The sequence below is a fragment of the Lycorma delicatula genome, chromosome 12 (genome assembly GCF_047948215.1).
Source record: "Lycorma delicatula isolate Av1 chromosome 12, ASM4794821v1, whole genome shotgun sequence".
Lineage (NCBI taxonomy): Eukaryota > Metazoa > Arthropoda > Insecta > Hemiptera > Fulgoridae > Lycorma > Lycorma delicatula.
Window position 1 is genome coordinate 57,870,065 of NC_134466.1, and position 24,579 is coordinate 57,894,643.

The window sequence follows — 24,579 nt, forward strand, 5'->3', positions numbered from 1 at the left end:
TTTCAGATTTGCATTTCGCAGCCTGCCGAAGACATTTCGTAAGTTCTGAAGATGGTCTTCTACAGAACAACTGACGATAGTCACATCATCCAAGTAGACTAGGCAGAATTCATAGGTTAAACTACGAAAGACTCATTTGTCGTTTGAATGTTGGCTTATGCATTGCATAGACTACAAAGCATCACTGAGAATTGCCACAGACCTCGTCCAGTTGAAAATGCAGTTTTCTCCTTGTATTCTGGGTGGACAACAACTTGCCAGTATCCGCTCTTCAAATCTAACGTAGAAATCCATTTCGCACATTGAAGCCTGTCTAGAGTGTCGTCAATTCGTGGTAGAAGGAAGCAGTCTTTCTTCGTAACGACATTCAGTCTTCTATAATCCACGCAAAAACGCATCTCACCATTTTGTTTCTTGACTAGAAAAACAGGAGGACCAAGGACTGTCCGAATCTTCAATGACTCCTTTATTCTTCATATCTTCCACCATTTTGTCGACTTCATCTTTTTTCGCTTGAGGAAGGCGCCATGATGGTTGACGAATCGACTGGGAATCTCCCGTGTCGATGCGGTGATACACTTAATTTGTACGGGCTTAAGAATCTTCTTCCGTTGCAATGAGATCTAGATATTCGACAATAAATTGCTGTAGTTGCTTCTGGTCTCCAACATCTAATGCAGTGCTTGCAGACAATATTAACTTCTGTTAAGTGCTCATCCGTTCGTCCCTGTTTCTTCGGCAATTTCTCTTCCGAATGCCTAGGAGTTGCCCAAAGTACAGGTTTGCATTTTTCCCACAGCGGTACCTCTTGACACAGTTTGTTCAGTCGTTTCGCGGTTTACCATCTGGACGGGAACCTTCCTTGTATTCGAAACTAATGAACGGCCGAGTTGAAATTCCTTGCTGGACACCATACTGTCAGGTTCTATAATTCCTGTCGCTGCTCTGAGAGGATTTAACAATTAGGCCATCATTATATTTTCATTCCGTGTCGGAAACATCTCGTTTTTTAACAGTATCACTCGCTGAACGCGGTTCGCTTCCTGGACTCTACATCGCTTCTTCTTCATCATTTCAGTGGCAGTCGACTTCATGTTATCCGACGTCTACAGTCGCGTCGTAGGATATCCAGATCAAGGATAAAGTCATTCTTAATCTCGGCGACGAGCAACCATACTCGAAGACTGCAGCGAACCAAGTTGTAAATCTACGCAAGCCCCGCTGATAACAGGTAGAACATCTCTAGATGCAGTACTGATACACTTAGGGGCGGTCTTAGGGTCTCGGTTGAGGCTCCGTGTATACTCTTATCTGACACAGCCGATCTTCAATTACACCGTCGACGATCAGGCGGTCGGATCCTCATCTTATTGTCGAGACGTTCAACAAGATTGGACGAGGGGAAGGTGATGATAGTGCCGACAGACGCCTTCTTTGACCAGCGCGTTTTAGTTTCCCTGAGGCTGAGCGGAAGTCGTAGTCTTCTTGCAGTTTATTTTTAAGTTGCCTGGTTCACCATGGTACCAACAGATTGGTCGTTCCTTGTTCTTTGATACTGCAGCAGGCATTCGTCAGTCTCCGGTTTTAATCGTTCTAGTAACTCGCGCCTTCACAGAAATTTTGACTCTTCATTGCAGTCGACTCCCGTTCTTCGAAGGGGAGAAGTATGACGGGGCAGCACGTCGGCTGCCTTTAGTCGCAGAGCCTGAGTAAGGGCGTTGTTGACTTACTTTGCCGACCCGAGAAGAAGATCCTTCTTGATTTCGGCGTCCCGTAGCTCGTCGATGAAGGTGTATGCTGCCTCCTCCTGGATGCATACCGGTGGTAGCCTGATTAATGCCCATTGAGCTAGCTGCTCGATAACGGAGACGAATTCCTGCAGCATTTCGTTGGTTTTCTGGATTCCTCTCCGTAGCTCACACCTGTAGATAGCAGCCAAGTTGTGCTGTTCGAAACCAGCCTCTAATATTGCGATAACATCGTCGTAGCCGGCCGTAGGTGGAACATCCTGAAGAACTTCCGCTGCCTGGCCCTGAAGTGCTGTTGGAATGGAACACAAGACAAGTAGGAATTTCAGTATTTCTCCCTACAGATCGCAGAGTCTGGACAATGTCCCTTGCTGCTGAATCTTTCTATTATCAGGCAGGTTTCATGGGTTATTTAGTGGCAGTTATAAATTTTAAGCTTTATTTATGGACGAATTTGGTAATTTGCGTTCCTATCCGTATAGACCAGCGTGAAATTTGTTTACTGGGTCTGACCGTGGGATACTAAGCTTTTGAGCCTCGTACTACCGGCGTGATTCTCCTTCAGTCCGTCCACTGAAGTCCTTTCGGTACTAGCACCTTATGAGCTAGCAGGAATACACTTATCAGGGTCCTAGTTATTTGGAGGGAGTCGCATGTGCTCTGAATTAAATTGTAAGTTTTGAGGATGGTGGATAAGAGGATTGTAGATCTTCATCTTCTTTTGTGGCTGCCCTTCGCGCTGTTTCTCTGCTGGGCTCTTCTACCGGACTCTAGTCCATAGCGGTGAGTCGCGTTGTGGGTCTTCTTTCTCCTATTGTTGACTTCTTTCTTCTTTGGCCTGCACTTTCTGTGAGTTGGCAGTAATCGAATTACACGCCGCTAACCTTGGCACCTTGGCCCGGAAGGACGGAATGGGGGAAAGTGCAGGTTTATTCTTTCTTCATCTACGGCTGGTGGCTGCTTGGTTCGTTCCCTCTTATGCTTTCTGGAAAAGGTAAAAGGAAGTAAGGATCTTACAATGGAGTTTAATTTTGCGGTCGCGGTTTGGGAGTGACAAGTGCAGTTGAGGCTACCATGTGATTTGCCCTTCGGTTCACTGCCTGGGAAACAACAACCTTCGATCCAGTACGCAGCAAAATTGGTGATTAACCAATTTTGCTGCGATGGTCGATGACTGTATGAAAGTTAGATACAACTTCAAGCCAATTCATCTGGGTTTCAAGAAAGAAAAAGAGATTGGCTCTGCTGTGCAAAGAAAACATTCGGGGAAGGTCTGAAATTTCAGAAATTTGGGAGGGACCTTACACCGTCTTGAACAGAATCAACAACATGGTCTACAGAATCTAATGCAGTTCAAGAACAAAGATCATGATTCATCTTGATTGCCTAGTGCCTTATCAGGGAGGTGTTCAGTATGAACAGCTTTAAGGAGGTAGGACTGTAACAAGACCAGTATAATGGATTCCTTCCAATTAAGAAGAAAGTATGAGAAAATAATAATGAAAGAAATCAAGAAGGGAACTAAAAGGGATCCTTTTCTCAGGTTAATAGGTCGGTCCTTTTAACAATCTGTTCTTTGTAATATTGTCAGTGGCACACCTCCTACAGCTGTTCCAACAAGAAAGGTTACTGGACCTAAATAAAAATTTATGGGAAAATGTAAGGATACGAACGATGAGAATTCTCATGTGTCAACAGGGGTCTGGTTCTGCAGGTCAAGAGGATATTCCAGAATGAGCCAGTTAAGAGTCAGTATTAAGTGAGTGCTGCAAGGTCATTTGTTCGACACAATTGTGAGATGACTTATTAGTCAGCATGTAGGGATAAATGAAGTGTACGTCACAACCATTCCAGTGTGGTTGTGGGAGAATGCAGGAAGTTGTTCAGTGAGTTATTGGTAAACAATAATGACAGTGAAAGTATTAAATTCATTCATAAAGTGTAGGGTAGTTTTATTGTAAGCAGCAAAGGTATTTGGAGAGAATAGAATCGAATGAACTTCAGACTTGTCTAACCTTATCTTGTTGTTAAATCAATATTAGGTGTTAATATTAGGAATCATTATAATGTCTTCAATCAATTAGGCTGTATTCTGGTTTAACTACATTTAAACAACTGTCCTTATTTGAAATACTATTTTGTATGTAATTTATTCACTATTATTGTTGTTTATAATTACTATTATTGTTTTGCTATTTATTATTTTTATTAATTTTTATCTTATTTGCTATATTCTTAGAATAATAAATCGTATTTTTATAAACATTTTTTAAATTGTTAGCCATGAACACATGACAATATATATATATATATATATATATATATATATATATATATAGAGAGAGAGAGAGAGAGAGAGACAAGAAACCTGTTTTAGCATTTAAGCTTAAGTAGTTGAACCCACCAGTTTTGAACACTTTAAAACAATTATCCTGTTGTAACAGTGTTTAATATATATATATTTTTTTTGCACAACTTTGTTCATGAAAATGTAACAAATCAAACAAATATACAACTGCTTAAATTTGTTATAAAATCATATTTGTTTATCATTAAGTATTAAAAAGAAGCATAGTATTTTCATTAACACAGTCTTTCCTCCCTTTTTTATTTACTGAAAGTTTACCTTGAGTAACCCTTCAAAACCTTCCTCTTCCTGATCCTTATGACTTTAATAATACCTGCTTTCAGTTTCTAAATGGTGGGTGGCTTATTTTTTAATACAAAGCCCTTTTTATACCCCCAAAGAAAAATTAGAAGTTCTAGCTGGCGGTAAGCCTTTAGAAATCACTCATAAAAAATCTTTTATGTGTCTTATTTTTCCATTATGCGCCCCTATCTTGGTGGAACCATGAACCCCTCACATCTACCTCTAAAAAATATAATAAATTTCCACCAAAATCTCTTGATAAAAAAATATGGTGTGAATAAAAATATAGGGCTAATGACTTGCTGAGAAATGGCACACTCACACCAGTTTTATGAAGTATGTAAATTGTGGCTAGAAGATGAGATTTTTGAAGCCCCAATATAGTCATTTTAACAATTAACAAAGGGATTTAAATGGTATCATGTCTTATCTTAGTAAAATATTTACTAAATGTATTTAAGAAACCGGTTTACAATTTACACTACCAATAGCAATATAGCCTCACTGCATGGTATGCTGGTAATAATTCTTGCAAAAATGATGGTTTGATCAGTAATTTGTCACCAGTTAAATTCAGGGATTGTATTTAATCACTTAATTCATTGTGGTAACACCCCTAATGGATTAAGGTGGGCTTAGAATAACAGTGTTGACAAGACATTTTGCTTATTATTTATTGTTATAATTACTGTACTTACATGATGGAATGGAATGCAAAGTTGGCGGGAGTTTATTTCTCCCTACTTATCGCAGAACCTGGACAGAGTCCCTTGCTGCTGGATGATTTTAATCGGGCGTGTTTTTTTAAAAGGGTTATTTTAAATGGCGGGTCTAATTTTTCAAGTTTTGTTTATTATTTAGTGATTTTGAGACGGATTTAGTTGCATTCCAATCTGTTGTTGAACCAGCGTTATCGAACCCATTTTATGGGCCGACCGCAGAAGGCTAGGCTTATAAAGCCTGCCCTCCCGACGTAATTCCCCTTCAGACCGTCTTACATGAATTATTATAAATAATCTATATATATATAAAAATGAATGTTTACTGTCTGTATGTCTCTTATGCCTTCCTAAACCGTTCATCTGATTGCGATGAAACTTTGGTAAGTTTTTGTGCGCATGCCCGCGAAGGTTTCTGAATTAGTTTGGATCTGATAGGTGGTGCTGTGGTCGAGATATTTTGAAAAATTGTATTTATGGTCCGATTTGGCTCATATTCAGAATATGTGTTACTTACATGGAAAGAAATACCTCTACAAAAAATGGACCCACTAGGTGGCGCTGGAGTTGAGATATTTGGAAAAATTGTATTTATGGACCAATCTGGCTCATATTCAGATTACATATTAGTTATACAAAAAGAGAAATTTTTGCAAAAACTATACCTGTTAGGTGGCACCGGTGTCGAGATATTTATGAAACGAAAGAAATATACAGACTTTTTCTTCTATAGATATAAAAGATAATGTTCGTATGTGTGTCTGCTATAGACTAAAAAACTACTAGACCGATTTACGCTACTGGTCCGATTTAAAAGGAAGAGGGGAAATGGGGAAAAGAAAAAAGAGCAGGGAAATAAGGGAAAAGGTAAAAAGAGCAGGGAAATAAGGGAAAAGGTAAAAAGAGAAAAAAGTTCCGTAATGTTAATCTTTTTAATGTTTTACCAAACTTTCAATTGTATTCATTTAATATATACATATATATACTCAAATCTAGCAATAGGAAAGCATTTCCGGGTTTGCTAGTTCATCATAAAATGAAAAAGATTAACAAAACTGTTTCAATAAATATTGAAGATAGATTCATTTATCTGTTTTATTATTGTTTAGGTTAAAGCTATTTACATTACATTCTTTGCGGTTTTTTTTATTTATATGACAAATTTTATTAAAAATTATGAGGTATATTCTTTTTTCAACAAAGCTATTTTTATTCAAGGGGATTAATGGAAAAAGTGTTGGATACAGAAGTTATAATTTATTAATTAATATTGCTATTATTTAAAAATTAAAACGAGACTACTTGATTTTTTCTCTTACTTGGGAGGACAATAACAAAGATGACCCAAAAATTAATTAAAAATGGGTTAAATCTTTCAGAGTCCTATGACAATCCATCTGAATCTTTCTTACAGTGAGAGAGGCGTATCTATATTACTTTATTTAGCATGAAGGCTATTACAGTTACGTTTTTATGACAATCTGAATAATTACAACAAAGTTCAACCAATTACAATAAATTTAAATAATTCAGACTGTGATAAATCTCTTTAAATAGATTAATTATTTTTTGTAAGTTCTGTTGATAACTGATTATATTTTATTAGTACATTATAAAATGTGACGTTACTATATTTTTTCCTATCAATTAATGATACATAACATTTTTTTTTGGTTTTGTTTCATATTTACTTTTATCACTATTTTATGATAATTTTTCCAACAAATAAGTAGTCAATCCTAAGGTCATTTTGTGAATAGAAATCAATATACTGTAAGTTAAATACTTCTCAAACCATAAGAAATTTAGTTTATGAAGCATATAAAATGTGTTCATAATAATGATATATTTATGATATGCATAAATTTATTTTACAGTACCTGAAGACATTAAACTTGATATTTGTTAAACTATTAATATTTCCCAGCAGCAGTATTAGGTGTATATGTGGAATAGTCATGCCATTTTGAATTAATAGTTTTGATTCATAGTTTAACTGTTTGAAAATTATACAAAAGCATCAGAATTTTTTTTACCAGTATTGTTATAGTTTTCAAAACTGGCGTAGAATTTAGATGGCTTTAAAATAACACCAAAATTATTTTATTAACGTGTTATGTTATAGGGTAGGGATGTAGGGGGTATACCGAAATGAAAGGACCAGCACTAGATAGGGAATATTGGAGAGCTGCATCAAACCATTCAAATGACTGAAAACAAAAAAAAGTTATGTTAGACCTCGTTTTATTGTTTAAATTTTCTATTCGTTTTTAGCATAAAAAAATACAAATGGATATTGATATACAGCCAACGCCTTAGTTCTTATAGGAATCGATAATAGACAGACAATACCTATCTAATAATCAATATAGTGAACGAGCGTCATAAATGACACGTGGTTATGTGTTTTCTACCAATTGTTTTTAAAAGCTTGCCATTTGACTACAGCTGTCAGTATGGCAAAATATAGTTGGGATGTATATTACTGTTAGGAACCTGTGAAACGTGTTGAGTTGAGAGCGCGGTGGTTAGGGAATAGTGGTTGTACCGGCTCGTTGTTGGCTGTTCAGTGGTTGTAATTCTGAATAATTTGGTGTCTGTCATCTGTAGTATTTTTAGGTTGACGGTTTAGGTAACATTAGTGTAAGCTAGTATTTATCGTATAATTATTATATATTTATAAACGTATTTAAATTATACCGTCATAAATTTTTAGCGTAATATTCCATCGTAATTTTTTTTTTTTAATGAAAAGTGAAGCTTTCCGTATTTAAGTCAATTAGGTAAACTGTACCTTAATTAATTTACAGATTTCTTCTGTCGGTCCACTTTATTTGATGTCCTACTTTAAACGTGTACACTAACTCAATCATATTCTGTTGCAGTATTGAACTTTAAAGTAATTTTAAATACTAAGATCCTTTATGATATTTTTAATAAAAGTGGGTCAAAAAATAGTCCAACTTGGCATGATTTCTATATTTGAGCCTTTCTGAAATACTAAAATGGTTCTAATTAATTAATTTCAACATGTTTTGTATTTGTTTTAAGTTAATTCATTTTGTCTCACAATTGAAATTTTGATTACATAATTTAAAAAATTAGTTTTCATTAATATTATATATAAAATCCCCACATTTTTTTTGTTCTTGTAATATAGACAACTATTGCACATTTTTTAAAAATTTGAACTGTATAAGGGACTGAAATTTTAGGAGGCATAATTGTAAACTAATTTCTACTTACACACCCTCAGATAACAGCATACTTGTAGAGGGCTACCAATCAAAAAATGGGTGTATATATTTCTCAACTAAGACAAGGCTTTAATTGAAAAACTAATTATTGGCTATATAAAATAAATATAAAAACAATTTTTTTTATATGAAAAATAATTTTTTAATTGTATGTATATATCAGAAATGTGTTCCCAGATATAGCCATGTGAGTACCAAATATGATACTTGTGGGAATTTGCCTGTAATGAAAACTAAGAACAACTAACAAAAAATTAGATAGTATGTAAAAAGTAGTGTGTTTTCATTTAAGCTATTTATTGGATGTGCATAAAATTACCTTTAAAAATTTTCAAAATTATTAGCAGGATTTCCATGAATGTAGTGCATTCCTGATTTCAGGTTCCTGCAACAGGGTGTTGTATTAATTGAATGAAATAGGATGTGGTGGTGGTGATTGTGTAATAACTTTATTAGATCCCATAACCATACCAGTTGTAGGTGAACTGACATCAGACAAGCTGCTCCTGCTACAATTTAGTCATTGCCATTCTTTAAAATAATTATCATCCCATGCTAGGCTTTGTGGGGAAAGATAGGAATTATGTGTTTCATAACTTAATTCCTATCTTTAATTTTTAAAACACCAAGCTTATCTTTAATTATAATATAACTCAGGTGTAATTGTTTTAAGAAGATCATTTAAATATAACTATGACCACTTTTTTAGGGGATGATGTTATCATTAGCCTGTCATAAATATATATATCTAAATCTAAATAAATATGTTAGATATTTTTAATTAGATGGCTTTAAATTGATAAGAAAAAGTTTTTTTTTAAATGTGAAAAGTGACAAATTCAGGTAGCCCTTCTGATCTATTAAGAACCTATAATGACTCATGTGTTTGAAAATTTTGGTCTCTAAAAATTAGTTGACCTCTTACTGAAGCTCTAAACGTTGATGTTGCAATAGATATTTAAAAAACTGATATTTCTTAGTTTGATCTCTAATTAATACTACTAATTTTTTCTCAGTGTTTGTATGAATATTAACTATTTCATTGCAGTACTATGATAAATGTTTTGTTTATAAACAAAAAAGAATTTGTGTGTGTGTATAATTTTATCTTGAGGTAAAATGATTTTTTAAACCATGATTAACAAGTGATCATACAGTTTAAATATTGACTCTTGTGTTTTTTATTAATAAAACAAGCATACTGGTTGATAGATATGAAAAAGCATGTTTCGTAAAAAATTAACAAATTTTTATGTATTTATTGTTTTTTGTTGCAATTAAGTAACGTGTGTTACCTTTTGTAAACAAATTATTACTTTTTAAGTTTTTCTGAGATTGCATCTTTTTTAATAATTTTTTAAAATAAATATTAAGTTTTATCACGCAAATTATTGTGTAGTTTTTTCCTGCTACGCTAGTCGAGTCATATAATTGCACAGCTTTTTCACTACAAAATAACAGTTTTTGCAGTTCAAACAATAAGTGTCTGGCCTTTATTTTTATAATAAAATAATTTCATCTTCTTTTAAAAAAATAACAAAAATGTACTAACACTATTGGAAAACATTTTTGGTAACCAGATTTTATAATGTTCTTAATAAGACATTATAAGTTAAATATAAAATAAAAAATTTATACTTATAACAAAAATAAAACAGACATGAATAATTTTCTAGTTCTAAAAATATTCTTATATTTGATCAAACAAATCATGAGCATCATTTTTAAGTTTAACAGATTTACTTAAGTAAAGTTTTCTATAATTTCTCTAAACACCCTTCAATAAATGCTGAACTAAGAAAAATAAAATTTTCAAAAAAACATTTTAGGTCCGGTGTTTATAATTTTAAAAAATTGAAGACATTTCTTAATAGTTCTGTTATATAAAGTATAAACTTTCAAAAGATTTTAAAAAAATATTTAAACTAAAGGAAGGTAGAGAAAAACAATAAAAAAAACATATATTTAAATTTTAAGCGGTGGTAGGTGGTGTTATTTATAACAATAAAATTTGATCTTTTTTTGTTTTTCATACATTTTATGCAAAATATGTGAGAACTGATTCTACAGCTTGAAATAAGGAAAAATGTTCATATAAATGTATGTCTGAAAATGTTTTGTTAAAGAGTTATGGCTAGTAAACCATTTTAATTTTTACAATTCATAACACTTTTCAGATATTTTGATCTGTTTTGTTATTTATGATAAATAAAGTTGATTTTTTTTTTTCATAAACTTTATTACATCAATTTTCTCAGAAGTAAATCTGCTACAAGTTTTGATAATAAAATTTATTATTTGTTATTTATGTGCTTTTGCATGTCAAATTGTTGCATGCAAAAGTTAGCTTTCAGCTGTTAATAAATACCCCATTTGAGTTTTGAAAATCTTACGATTGTTTGCAGATATTATAAGAACACCCTATTGAATCTCCCAAAAACAGTGCCCTGGGTGGCACCCTGTTTTTTTGCCTTTTGATGGTGGTCTAAACTCGCATGAGATGCTCAGGAAGCCCGCTATTATTAAACAAGAAATTTTTTAATTTATTTTATTTTAACTTAAATTTAATTCTATTATTTTTGTAATATTATTCATTTGATTGATTCGAATCATTCAGTTCAAACCCAGCTCACACAGTGATAGATGCTCACAGTTCATTAAATTTTCACTATTTTATATATTTATATACATATACATAGGTAACGTATGACACTCTTGGTAATGTAAGGATTCCAACATAGGGTCATACATTAAACTGGTTCTACCATTGAGCTGCTAGGGTAAAACAAACATACATACATACATACACTCCAAATACATTACACTCCTGTTTGGGCAGTTGGGTAAAAAGATAAGAATATATGGAATAAATGTTTGAAGATGTAGGATGTAAGATATATTATGTTGAACCTAGAAATTTGGCTTAGAGTAGAAAATAATGAAGAAATGTATCAAATCATTCTAATGAATGAAGAAAAAAGAATATTTTTCTATTTTTTCATCATAATTATTAGTATAAATATGAATAAATAGTAAATTGGATAACATTAATAGTAGTAGAAATAATTCATTGATTTACTGTTTAAATTATTAAGATTTTAATCAGAGTGATTGCAATATTGTAGTAAGAGTGGTGTTTAATATTATTTTTAATGTTATTCAATATTTTTTTTAAAATCTTATCTTTTCATTACTTCTTATTTAACATACTGTTACTTATACTAGATTATAAGCATATGTTCATGAACTGTTCTGCATAAAAAATGTGCACACATAAGCAAATTTTATATGATACACTTACATAATATAGATATAACTGTTTTTTATTAAACTTGGCATATATGTACATTTAAAACAGCGTTTAATTTATTAAAGAGATTGGTTGTGCATTAGATTTTAGATGTTGCAATTTTAATGTTTCTTTATTAGACTAAAATTAAATAAATAAAAAAAGAATACCTAAAATATTAATAAAACCTCGCTAAAAACAATACTATTTTAGGTATTTCTTTTTTGAGGTCAATGTTTTATTATACCTAGCTTTGCCAACCCGTTACCTCAAGCATGCAATATTAATTGAGATCTTAAATTGTCCACAGTATTTTTTTCTTTGCTCAGAAATTTTATTTATTTGTATTATTAAGTAAGGGCTGAACATTTATTTCAATTTATTTCTTTTTTATAAGTAATTGTTAAAATTAAAAGTAAATTTCATTATTTGTAATTAAGAATTAAAATCTTTCATTTGCTATCAGACAGCATAGTACAGTTATTAATTTTTTTTTTTGCTTTGTTTTATTTTTCAATGTTTCCTCATTGAGAGCAAAACTTTTAATACAAATAATTATTTTATTTACAAATAATTTTAATCAAAGTTTCTTAGAAGTTAATTTGTCATGTAATGATAATATCTTATTTTTGCTGAGGTTGTTTAAGCCTATCTGTTGCAATAGTGTTTTGTAGAATCTGTGGAATAACTTGTTTATTTAAAATATTTTCTGTTGCTGATATAATATATTTATGTAATCTGTTAAAATTACTGTATTTTTCTTCAACAATGCCTTCTGGTAATTCAAGTAAAAACAATTTTCATCTTCATTTTTTTTTCCAATTTGGATTGATCCATGTATACTGTATAAGGATTCAGAACTGTAATTTCTATCCATCAATTTATGAAATAATAACTTTAACCTTTTTGAAGAATAGTTTCTTACTGACTGGTGTGTATTTTTATGTCCCTTTTTTGTTTTGTTGTAATATAGATTTATATTAGATAATTTTTCTAATGGTTTATGTTGTATCATTATTATTTTGTTCTTGTAAATTTATAGTTGGCTTTCCTATGCTATACCCAAGACAATTTTGATTGGCGGTAATCCTGATCTGGGCTCAGTAATGTAAATTTTTTTGAATAACGTAGATAACAATTTATTGTTCTCTTTACCTGTTCAAATATGTTTACTATTGGCGTACAGAGGCCAGTATAAAATTAGTGTACAATTTCATGCTGCTAAAATCTGTTAAATCAGTATTCTTAATCTTTTGTAAATTGTATTAATGTAACAATAATCAGTGGTAATATATTGACCTATATTTTTGTTGGGTGATGCCAAACATTTTACGACTGAACTTGAAGATCTATTTCTGTTGTTCTCTCATCCTTACCGGCATAAATCTTTATTTTTAAGGTGTATCATGCATATTATATAGTGAGCAATCTAATTAAAATACCATTTTGTTAAATTTATCTGTTTGAAATACTTTAAATAAATATTTCTCTCAAAACAAGTAAAAGCATTTCATTTGTACCATATTTCTTCAGAATTATATGTCATATTTCTATTTGATACATCTATGTTCTGTATATTGGTTATTTGAATAAAGTAATTAATATCTGCAGTTGATCATTTTGTAAAATGAAACAAATCACTAAATATTTTTGAATATTATTAGCTTGGTAATTCTTAAAACCAATTTTTGTACATTAAGAGAAGAAAATCATGTATATTTGTTTTCTAGAATTTTGTTTTGAAAAATATTTTGGATGAACAAATTTTAGGTTCTTCTTATAACAGATTGTAAATATGATTCGTCTGTTAGTAAAATGTTCTCTGTGGCAGTTTTAAAGACTGCTCATTCAGAAACATATGTTTATTTATAAAATATTAATTATCACCTTGAATTTTTTCTAAGATAAACTTGCAGATAATAATGGTGTAGAAGTCATGTAGAATTATTTTACTTATTAGTATGTTAAATAATGTAATACAATAAAAGAGTAATATACATAGTGATTAAAAAAGGACTTTACAATTTTGAAAACATTTAGAAATTTTTTCAAAACACTTGTAGAATCAGTTTAGGTGACATCTTATAGTAAAATGTACTAGATTTCTAATAAAACATTCGTTTTCGCTTGAAAACCTTTTTTTGTAATGTTGCAGACATTTCAACTGAGATTGATTTTTTGTCAAATATTTATTCAGTATATTCGGCATAGGTGGTCATGCAATTCAGTTAAACCGACTTGACTGGTTCACCACCCTGGAAAATTTTAAATTTGAATTGTACTGGATAATGTAATATAATTTTCTTTTATCATTGTTTCTGGGTAACACTTACAGGATATGTTAGGGTGATGATTGGTTTTGCACTTTTTTAACTAGAATACAGCCACTCCAGTTTTCATAGAATATATAGAATGCTTTAAAACTAAGTAGCCAAACAGAAGTGATTATTTATACAGAAATAAAGACAGAAGTTTGTATTGGTAAATGTCTAAAAAAAACTTATTTTCTATTTGAGTGCCTGTTTGTGTTATTTTCTTAAACATTCATATCAAAAACAAATTTGTAGATTTTAATAAAATTTGTTATCCAAGTTAAAAACTCATTTTTTATTAAAAAAAAAATGTAGTCTTGTGTTTTTAAAGTTCAAAATGAGAGTGATTATAATTTTAAATCATCATTTATATCTTTAAATATTAATATTGTCCAGCTACATCTTGTTGTATAAAATTTCAAGTATTTAATTTTGAACAAGATGAAATAACTTCTTTTTTTTTAATTACTACTTGAATCGTCACTTTTCCAGCTAAGCCGATCAAGTCATTATTTAACAAAGTAAGATTTAAGCATCAAAATCCCCAAATTTTGAATAATTTTTTATTTTAGTTTATCTTAGGGCTATTTTATTCTGTGGGGAAAATTTAGGAAATTATTATTTATAAAGAAGTGACCTTAAGAAACAAAAACTTAATTTAAAAGAGAATTGAAAAAATGAAGTTTAACTTTTATGAAATGATATGAAAAAATACTTCTCATTTTCAGCCAGAATAAAATATAGGTACCAAAGCTACTTTAATTTTAATAGCTCTTTAATGAAGAAGAAAAATACAAAAAAGAAAATTTAATAATAAAAATTAAAAGAGTTAGACACAAAAAACAGAATATATTTATATATATTAGATGAGGAGAATAAATTTTAAGAAAGTTTTTTTCTAAAAACATTCATGTCTAGGTTAAGTTAAACAAAGTTATGCCCTTAAGTAAAGTTTTCTCTAAATCTAACCCCTCTTTCAGTACAGGCTAATATAAGAAAAAGAAATTCTTCAAGAAAAACTTTTCACATTTTAGGTCTGGTGTCAGCAATTAATAAAGTTGTATGTATTTTCTGATAGCCTTATGTAGGAAGTTTAAAACTTCACAAAATTTTTGAAAAATATTTAAACCGAAGGAAGATAAAGCAAAAAAAATTATTCAATAATTCTCTTTAAAATTATTATACTCTTAAAATTATTCAGTTTTAAGATTGGGGAGGGAATGATTATTTAAAGTAATAATTTGGATTATTTGTGCAGTGTAGGCAATAGTGTAGTGTAAGTGAAAACTGGTTTAAGAAATTTATATCATTACATGGTTGTTTAAATTCTATTTAAACAAATATGCTGTCAAATGTTTTACAGTTAAATACTTAAGATGTTACCTAATGAATAAAATTTATTTCTGGTTTCTGTAAGTGTTATTCCTATCAAAAAAAGAAAAGTAAAGGTAGTTAGTTAGATCTGAAGTATTTTTAATGGAATGAATTCCCATTGCTTAGAGGAAGCCTGGTTACTCCAATGTACAGAGGATTTATTTATCTTCTCTCATGGTCTCTATGAGTAAAGGGTTGTCCCATAATTATAAACCACTCCTTTTTTTTATCAATGAACCTTTCCTACCCAGTGGATATTTGTGAGATTTTTTAGATGGAATTGGATCCATTTGAAATACTTTAATTATTTCACCCTTGGTATGACTACAGATCACTCCAGGGACTCTGTTTCTATCCTGTGGTTGTACAAAGAGCTTAACCTGGGTTTTAGGTGCTTATCAGGTAAAGCTGGGTAAAAAAAAACTATTATTAAGAGTACAAAGCGCGTAATTTCCTAATTATTATTCTTCATACTACAGCAGATAATTTCTTATTTTTTAATTATTCCAGGATATGTTTGGTTTGAATAGCTTTACTGTAAGTCTATTAGTTTAAATAATATAATAAAATTTACAAAAATGAATCTGTTTATTTAAATAATGTAGTTAAAGAAATATGTTAAATGATTATTGAAGTTAATTGAAAGATTTATTATACATTCTGTTCACAAACTGTTTATAAAACTTTTATACTTAAAATCTTAAACTAGAGGTCATTTTGATTGTCAAACAATCATCATCAGGAAAACATTTATAGTTTTACATAAATACTGTTTGTTTGTTAGTTACTACTTATATTTTTATATATATTATTTTCTCAGTATCTGATTATGCTTAACACTCAAAATGGCCATTTATTTAAAATTTTAAGTTGTACATTTTTGTAAACAATGTTAGAATGTAATCTAACCAATTTATTTTTGTATAAATTTATTTTTTGTTTACAATTTATTAGCATATCTTCTTAAAGTTCAATTGCATTCTCTAGTTAGACATTCCTTTTGTTTTATTAATTTGAATTTTATACGTCTGTAAATTCTTCTGTTCTTAGAATTATTCCTCTGCTAAAATAAATTTAATTAAGAAGTTCTTCATATGGGTTACTTCATTTATAATAATTTTTCCTATACATTTTTTCTTTTATTAATCTTTTACTTATTTATTTTATTGCTTTTCCTAATACAATATTTTATTTATATTAATTTTCCCACATCATCAGTTTATCTATCCATGGTATATTTACTTTTGTGTTTATATTAACATGCACAATGTATTACAATAATCAGATTAGTGATGATGACATTGCATTTAAGCACATTTTTATTGATTATCTGTTTAATTTTATGACACTCATTTCTACATAATATTTATATAATTATTATATTAGGATATTGTATCTTGAGATTGCATCATTAATTTATAATCTTAACTGGTTTTTTCATCATTTTCTATTGCTTTATCTTGTTACAGCTATCTTTTTTAATGATACGTATATAAGTTTATCACACACTGAGTGTCAGTATTATTATTTTCTTTTTCATCAGCTTTAGTATATATACATAAGTATCTTCTAGCCCTGTCTTTTAATTTATGACTTAATCTTTGTGTTATTAAATTTTTATTATTTTAAAGGTATGTAATATTTAAGTTATTGTGTTCATATTTTAATTGTATAGTATTTTATTTGAGATTGTATTTTCATAGATCTATAAACCTGATATAGTTATCTTTATTATTTAAAAAAAAAAATTAATTTATTGTCAATTGAAAATAAATTAAATTCAAATTTTATTGTTATTACAGAATTTTTAATCACAAAAGGAAGTTGATTCCCACCCAACTAAATAAAAAAAAAAAAAAAAAATATTAAGACAATAAAAATTCCTGAAAGATATTAAATCTGATTTCATGAAATAATTTTTTTCTTAAAATGATAATGTTGTAGAATTATTCAGCTGCAAGCAAACAGTTTAATTTATCTAGAATATTTGTTTAGGCATGATACAATACTTTCTATGTACTGTTTGGTTGAGTACTGGGTATGGGGTTTAGGTATGACATAGTACTGCTATATTTTCTTTTGTCTTCATTTGACCGGTTGATGCAGCTCTCCAAGATTCCCTGTCTAGTGCCAGTCGTTTCATTTCGGTATACCCCTTACATTCTACATCCTTAACAACTTGTTTTATATATTTCAAACGTTTCCTACCTGCACAATTTTTCTCACCTACATGTCCCTCCAATATTAAAGTGACTATTCCAGGATACCTTAAAATGTGGCCTACAAGTCTGTCTCTTCTTTTAACTATATTATTCCAAATGCTTCTCTCTTCATCAATTTGCCACAACACCTCTTCATTTGTCACCTTATTCACCCATCTGATTTTTAACATTCTCCTATACCACCACATTTCAAAAGCGTCCAATCTTTTCTTCTCAGGTACTCCAATTGTCCTTCCATATAAAGCTACACTCCAAACATATATTTTCAAAAATGTTTTCCTGATGTTTAAATTAATTTTCGATGTAAGCAGATTATATACTACCATATATTATGATATAATTATGAGTACTTGTGATATATGGGTACTTCCGTATAAAAATAAATTATATGGAACTTGGTATATATTTTTTTCTCTATTTCTTAAATGAATATAAATAAGTTTCTATTCTAAGAAACATCATATGCAATTTAATGTTGCGCATTATGTGTAATTTTATGTAATACTGGAAATTGCATAAGTTAACATTTTTTATGTTTATACAGGATTAATTTTTTTAAATTAAATTAAACTTTTTTGAAAATCGTATAAATTTTTATGTAAAGTTATTTACATAATTTAACTCTTTATAATTGAGAAACATTGCATTTAATATACAGAGTGTTCACAAAGCCATACTACTCACATGTAAAACAAACTAGTTATTTAATGGCATCATTAATTTAATTATATGCTACAGGAAACAAAAGAAATTGAATTTTTAATTTTTCCACATACATGACTCAATGAATATTCAAAACTTCTCGACTCAATGAATATTCAAAATTTCTACCTTGAGCTTCGATATAGATATCAACTAATTTTTTCATGTTCAGTGCAACTTTCTTTAGAGTTGCTACACTGTTTGCAGAGATGCCAACTTTAATATTTTCTTTCAATTCATTCAAAGTGTGTCCTTGGAAACGGTACCTTTCAGTTGATCTCATAAGTTAAAATCTGATGGTGAGAAATCTGGGGACAGTAGAGACCAATATACCATAGGAAATTATATGGTTATAAAAAAATTTTTATAACAATTTCATAGTCAATTCAGCAGTGTGGCATGTAGCACCATTTTACTGTAGCCATCACTTTCACTCTATAGTTTTAAGCAAGGCTATAAAAATTTTAATAATGTATGAATAACATTCTGTAGTTAATGGTTTTGTGGAAAAAATTAGTCAAACTACTCATTGTCACAAAATTGAGCCCCAAACAACTTTTTGAGAATGCAAGGTTTCATGAAAATTGTGAGGATTCTCAGTACTCCATTCTTTATTGTTTCGATTGTTAATCTATTTAGAAAGATATAGCAATGGTTGATCTGAATAAAAAAAACATTGTCCAAAGCCGTGCATATCACCTGGAATGAAACATTTGATAGTACTTTCTTTTTCTGTTTAGCCTTGAGTTAAGAGTTTTTTTAGAGCCTTATGAAGAACTCCAACTGAAAGACCAGTCTTTTGAGGAAATTTTCTGGAAAAATGTAAAAGAGATTGATGAATTGTGTGCAAACTGTCATCAACACTTATGGATGACCACTACATTTATGATCAATTACATTTCCTGTTTCACGAAATTTTGACACTAAATGAAAAATAGCCAGTTTATTTAGTACTTCACTATCAAGAAAATTAACCATAACGATTTTGCGACCTTCAGAATAAGAGCGAGTGATTAGACAATGTTATGCAGTAAGCATATATCAGGCTTGTGGAAACAGTTTGTTTGCTTGTTGTACAGCTACAAAACTACTGATACTGATGGAGATGGCAGCAAGTTACATGATCTTTATATTTTGATCTTGTCTAGTACAATTTTCACAAAATATCTGCCAGGAGCTCTATAACAGGAAACTCACAAGAGTGGGATTTGTTTTTGGGTACATAATTTTATGAATGTTCGATGTGTAATATATATTTATAATATCATATAACATGATTTTACTCCAGATTTTTCAAAAACTACTGCAGATATGGTTCTGGGACCTACTTTATTCAATTTTTTATTTTAAAATCCATAAGAAAATCCATGCGCCTTAATTAACATCCTAAAAAATTCAGTATGACCTCGTTTCACTGGGGTAGCTGAAGTCACAAGCGAAATCTTTTACCAGCCATAACTCACAAATTAAGTATTTTAGGACATATGTTTATATTGAACTTTTTCCAATATTTTCATGAGTAGAATAGGTTATGAAAGTCTTGGGAGAACTTTATGATACACTCTGTAAATAATGCATAATTATTAATATTTTTAGCATGTATTTTTGTTGATTTGATTATTATCATTGTTTTTAGATGGCGGCAGCTGATAATCGGGCTGTTGGCTTTAAAAGAGAAATTGATCCACATTTTGGTACAAAAGCTGGTCACATTGGTCAAGAGCCAGAACAATGGAGCAGTATGGATGCAGTGCCTCCCATTTCTGTTGCGACTACATTCAAACAGCTTGCACCAACTGAAACAGTATGTTATAAAATTAAAAAGAACTGTAACATTTATTATTTTATATGTAGGTTAATTATTGATTTTTCAGTATATAATTAAGAATAAATATCTTGCAGCATTAAAAATAATTTTAAAACATTGTATTTGTTTAAAAATATATCTATTAAACTATAATATTTAAAGTATTATGAAGTTCAATCCATTGGCAAGCCATTAATAATGATATTGACTCTGGACAAGACGATAAACTGCCTCGAATTACAACCTGATGGTTCATTCAACACCTTTATTATCTCAGGAGCACATTGTTATACTGGAAATTAGTGTGTTGACTAAGATAAAATGCCAACAGCCAAAGTCACATTCAATGATTCCATGAATTGATTTCTGTAAAATTATTCTAAGAAAATAGTTATCATATTAATAAAAAATTAGCTTTTAAAACAATATGGAAAATCTCACATCATTTCTTTTGTAAGAAAAATAATTTCTACTATGTTGCTGCCCATAATGTTAGCGGTTAGAGTTGCATGAAACTATCAAAACTAAACCAGATGTTTGTATACTAAGATGATAATACTTTCAGTTGTTCCTACAGCCCAGTGACAGTATTGCTATTACTCTTCTGACAATGAAACACCACATCCCTGAAGATGGTAGCAAGACTATCTGAAAATATTACAACATTGGTTTAAAATAAATTTGATTTGTTATTAAAACAATAATAATGAATAAAATTGATTTGTTATTTTCTTTAAATCACTGGAATACTTTATTTTTGTTTTAATCTGCTTAAAATAACCTTTTACCTATACAAAATATGTATATGTACGTTAAATTTTACAGATTTTGTTGTTTGAAACTTAATTATATTTTTATATGTTATTCTTTTAAGTATTCAGTAATCTAAATGAGAATTTATGATAATTGTTAACAAGTGCAAGATTTGAGCTGATAAGTGTATGTTACCGTCAAGAACAGTAGCTATGATTAATAGAGGTTAGCCAAATAATTGTTAAAAGGTATATTTTTAAAATAAGTCAATTTACTGTTTTTAAAAAAAATTATTTTATAAATTTTTTGTTTTATTTACCTTATAATAAAAATTAGCCAAATTTCTACTAGTTATTGACATGAGTAGATATATATGTAGATCAAGGTCACAGGAGTGGCGCGTGAGCCCGGACATTTGGGGTGCCTTGGATGTGTTGTCACAGGTGGTGTGCCTCGACAAGGTTTATCTGCCGAGATCTAATCTTATATCTTATTTAGGTGCGATGTTAGGACATCTCAAGGCCACGTGCCTTCAGAGTAGTTAATAATAACGAAATAAAAAATTATGTACATCATAACATTAACAACCTTTCACCATTCACCGTATACAGTTTACAACCTTTCACTTTTGGATTCAGCCCATCCCAATCATTGATATCATTTCCGTCTACCTCAGCAGTATGCCATTTGAAATGCTTGCGACATCTCTCTTTTATCATTTCTTTGCCTTGCTGAAGATATGTTGGTAAGGAATCCCAAATGGTACCTATATATTCACTGTACTTGTAAAGTAGAAAGCTTTTAGGGATGCATTTAAGAACCTCAGCTCCAGAAATTGCAAACCATATTTTGATACATGTTCTGATACTTTCATCTACCTTGGCCATTGTTATGTTATCCATTGTATAAACTGCAACCAATCAAAATCTAGTATCTTATTAGGGTCAGGTGGAAGCACAATTCAAGGCTGTATGACGTCAGAGCAGTTGTCGTCTGCAACCATGGCATAAGACACTAGCGTTGAGATGAAGATACTAGTACTTGCAGGTAAGATATGAACTAGATGCGGGCACTAGCACTTTGGTGTGTTAGAGTGGAACTAAGTAGACACTAGTGCTGGTGGTTGAGATACGAACTAGATGAAACACTAGTGCCGCAGCAGGTTAGAGCGGAACTAAAATCGATAAGTTAAATAATAATTGAAAGGGTAATAGCATGAAATATGACAGTAAATAAAACATTAGAGCAGTTGCCGCCCGCAGATGGGGCTCGAGACTGGGTATCTAATATACGGGTAAATGTACTCGTACAGTATGTAAACTATATATATATGTCGGTTTAAATATTATACATAGATAAACCATAGTCTAACTACCATAGATTCAAACAATATAAATGAATTACGATTGAATACTGAGGGTGAGAATATAATTTTGTTGGATGTAGATTTAGATTCAGTTTTACCAGAAAACGATGGCGAATTACAACTCATGAGCAACGATGACTGGTATTTTCTCCGAAAAGTATATCTTTCAAATAGACGTAATGCATCAAAACATAGAAAATATAATCAGCATGAATGCCAATACGATAGTAGCCTTCCTAGAAGCAGAGATAAGATCGTTCCTGACGTTTGGCGAATTAGTACATGGTATTATACAGGTATTTGGTGCATGGATAGAGAAGGACCTACTGCTCGATAAACGGTTAGAAATATCTAGGCTTATTCTGTCATCCAACAAGCATCATTAATCTTTCCTTTATCTACTAGTTTTAGTTTTAACTCTGGTATTTGTTCCAGCTGTTAATCAGTAAATCCAGTCACATAATGGTTCAGCAAGAAGCAGTCGAATTCATTTTGGTTATTTGATAAGGTCACCACCAACGCTGGTTCACATCTAGTGTTAAATTTTTGTAACTTTAAGACAGCATATTCGTTGTTGAATTGCAGTTTGCTTAGCTTTAATGTCGAGCTATAAGACTGTTTGGTGTTAAATAGCTGATAGATTTCTTTTGCGCTTGTCATCATAATTATGTCCAACTATTGTCGTCTTACACTTGCTAGCTAATGTTGCTGCCATGTAAACGGTATTGCTTTTTATAAGAGTACAGTTATGTCTTGCCAGAAACACCTAGCTAGTATGGCTTGGTGAACGCTACGACCTCGATATCCCTTACCAGACTGCACCAAGCTAATTGTGTATAACTCGACTGGATATTGTGATTGATGACATCACCGCAGTAAATGAATCAGTAGGTAACTTCTCAGAAGCTGTATCGCATACCACTCCTTATTTAGTAATGTTTTGATACAGTGTGACTTGTTATTGCTTAGGAGCAAATACCACAGCTGAACAATACAAACATTTTTCGTTTAACTTTATGTAAGGTGGACAAATGGATGGTCTGGTAGTGAACAATGGTGCTTGTTGGATGACTGAATAAACCTAGTATATCTAACCATTTCTTGAGTAGTGGGTCCTTTTCTATCCATGCACCAAATACCTGTGTAATATCATGTATTCGCTAAACAGCAGGAGTGATAGAGTATATTTACCCATGTTTTAGATTCCCTGTCTCGAGTTCCGACTGCGGGCAGCAACTGCTCTGATGTTTATTTACAAAGTCATATTTCACACTAATACCGTTTTGATTATTTTTTAACCTATCGACTTTAGTTTCGCTCTAACCGCTGTGGTGCTAGTGTCTCATCTAGTTCATATCTCAACTACCAGTGCTGGTGTTTACATCTAGTTCATATCTCAACCAGCAGCGCTAGTGTCTCAAGCTCTGTCTGCAGGCGACAACTACTCTGACCTCACATGGCCTTGAATTGCGTTTCCACTTAACCTTAATAAGATACTAGATTTAGATCAGCTGCAATCAATAGTTGGATCGTCTATAGTACAATGAATAATGTAAAAATGGCCGAGGTAGATGAAAGCGTCGGAACATATATCAAAATACGGTACACAGGTCCTGGAGCTGATGTTCTTAAATACATCCCTAAAAGCTCTTTCTTTTACAAGTACAGAGTATATATAGGTACCATTTGGGATTCCTTACCAACATATCTTCAGCAAGACGAAGAAATAAAGAGGGATGAAATAAAAGAGAGATGTTGTGAACATTACAAATGGTGTACTGCAGAGGTAGACTGAAATGATATCGACCATTGGGACGGACCAAATCCAAAAGTGAAAGGTTGTAAACTGTGAATGGTGAATTGTAGTTGATGCTATGATGTACATAATTTTTTATTTTACTAACTGCCCTGATGTCACATGGCCTTGAGATGCACTAACATTGAATCTAATTTAATACGAGATTTAGATTGGTAAATTCTATGCTGACATTGGACTTATAAGATATTTATGATTTAGATTGGCAGCAGGCGACAAATGCTCTGATGTCATATGGCCTTGATATGTCCAAACATCGCACCTACATAAGTTACGAGATTTAGATCTAGGCAGATAAATCGTGTCAAGGCATCCCAACTGTGACGTCACACTGAGGCACCCCAGGCATCTGGCCCGTTGCGCTGGCGCTGTGATCTTGAACTTGCCATGAACATACATATATATTCTGCTAACATGATCAGTTTGATATTATTCTACTGCATATAAAATTACTATTATTATTATTATTATTATAATCTACCAGTATTTTAAAGCTGTTAATACTGGAATTATATTTCCTTAATTAAACTAAATCAACCACTTGAACTCCATGAAAATGATTGA

At 31.0% G+C, this 24,579-nt stretch overlaps 1 protein-coding gene across 4 annotated transcripts in view; it reads left to right on the forward strand.

Moving 5' to 3' along the window:
- The first annotated feature begins 7,588 nt into the window (after nt 1–7,588).
- The window catches only part of LOC142332943 (cystathionine gamma-lyase-like), a 46,049-nt gene continuing 29,058 nt past the window's right edge, over nt 7,589–24,579 (forward strand). Inside the window, exons 1-2 of one of the 4 annotated variants that reach the window (XM_075379659.1) lie at nt 7,589–7,749; nt 19,910–20,077. In XM_075379659.1, coding sequence (XP_075235774.1) covers nt 19,910–20,077 — 168 coding nt within the window. In that variant the 5' untranslated portion in view covers nt 7,589–7,749. Of the gene's footprint in view, nt 7,761–16,823; nt 16,981–19,909; nt 20,078–24,579 lie in introns of those variants that run through there. The other 3 variants (XM_075379658.1, XM_075379661.1, XM_075379660.1) reach the window with 3 other exon arrangements.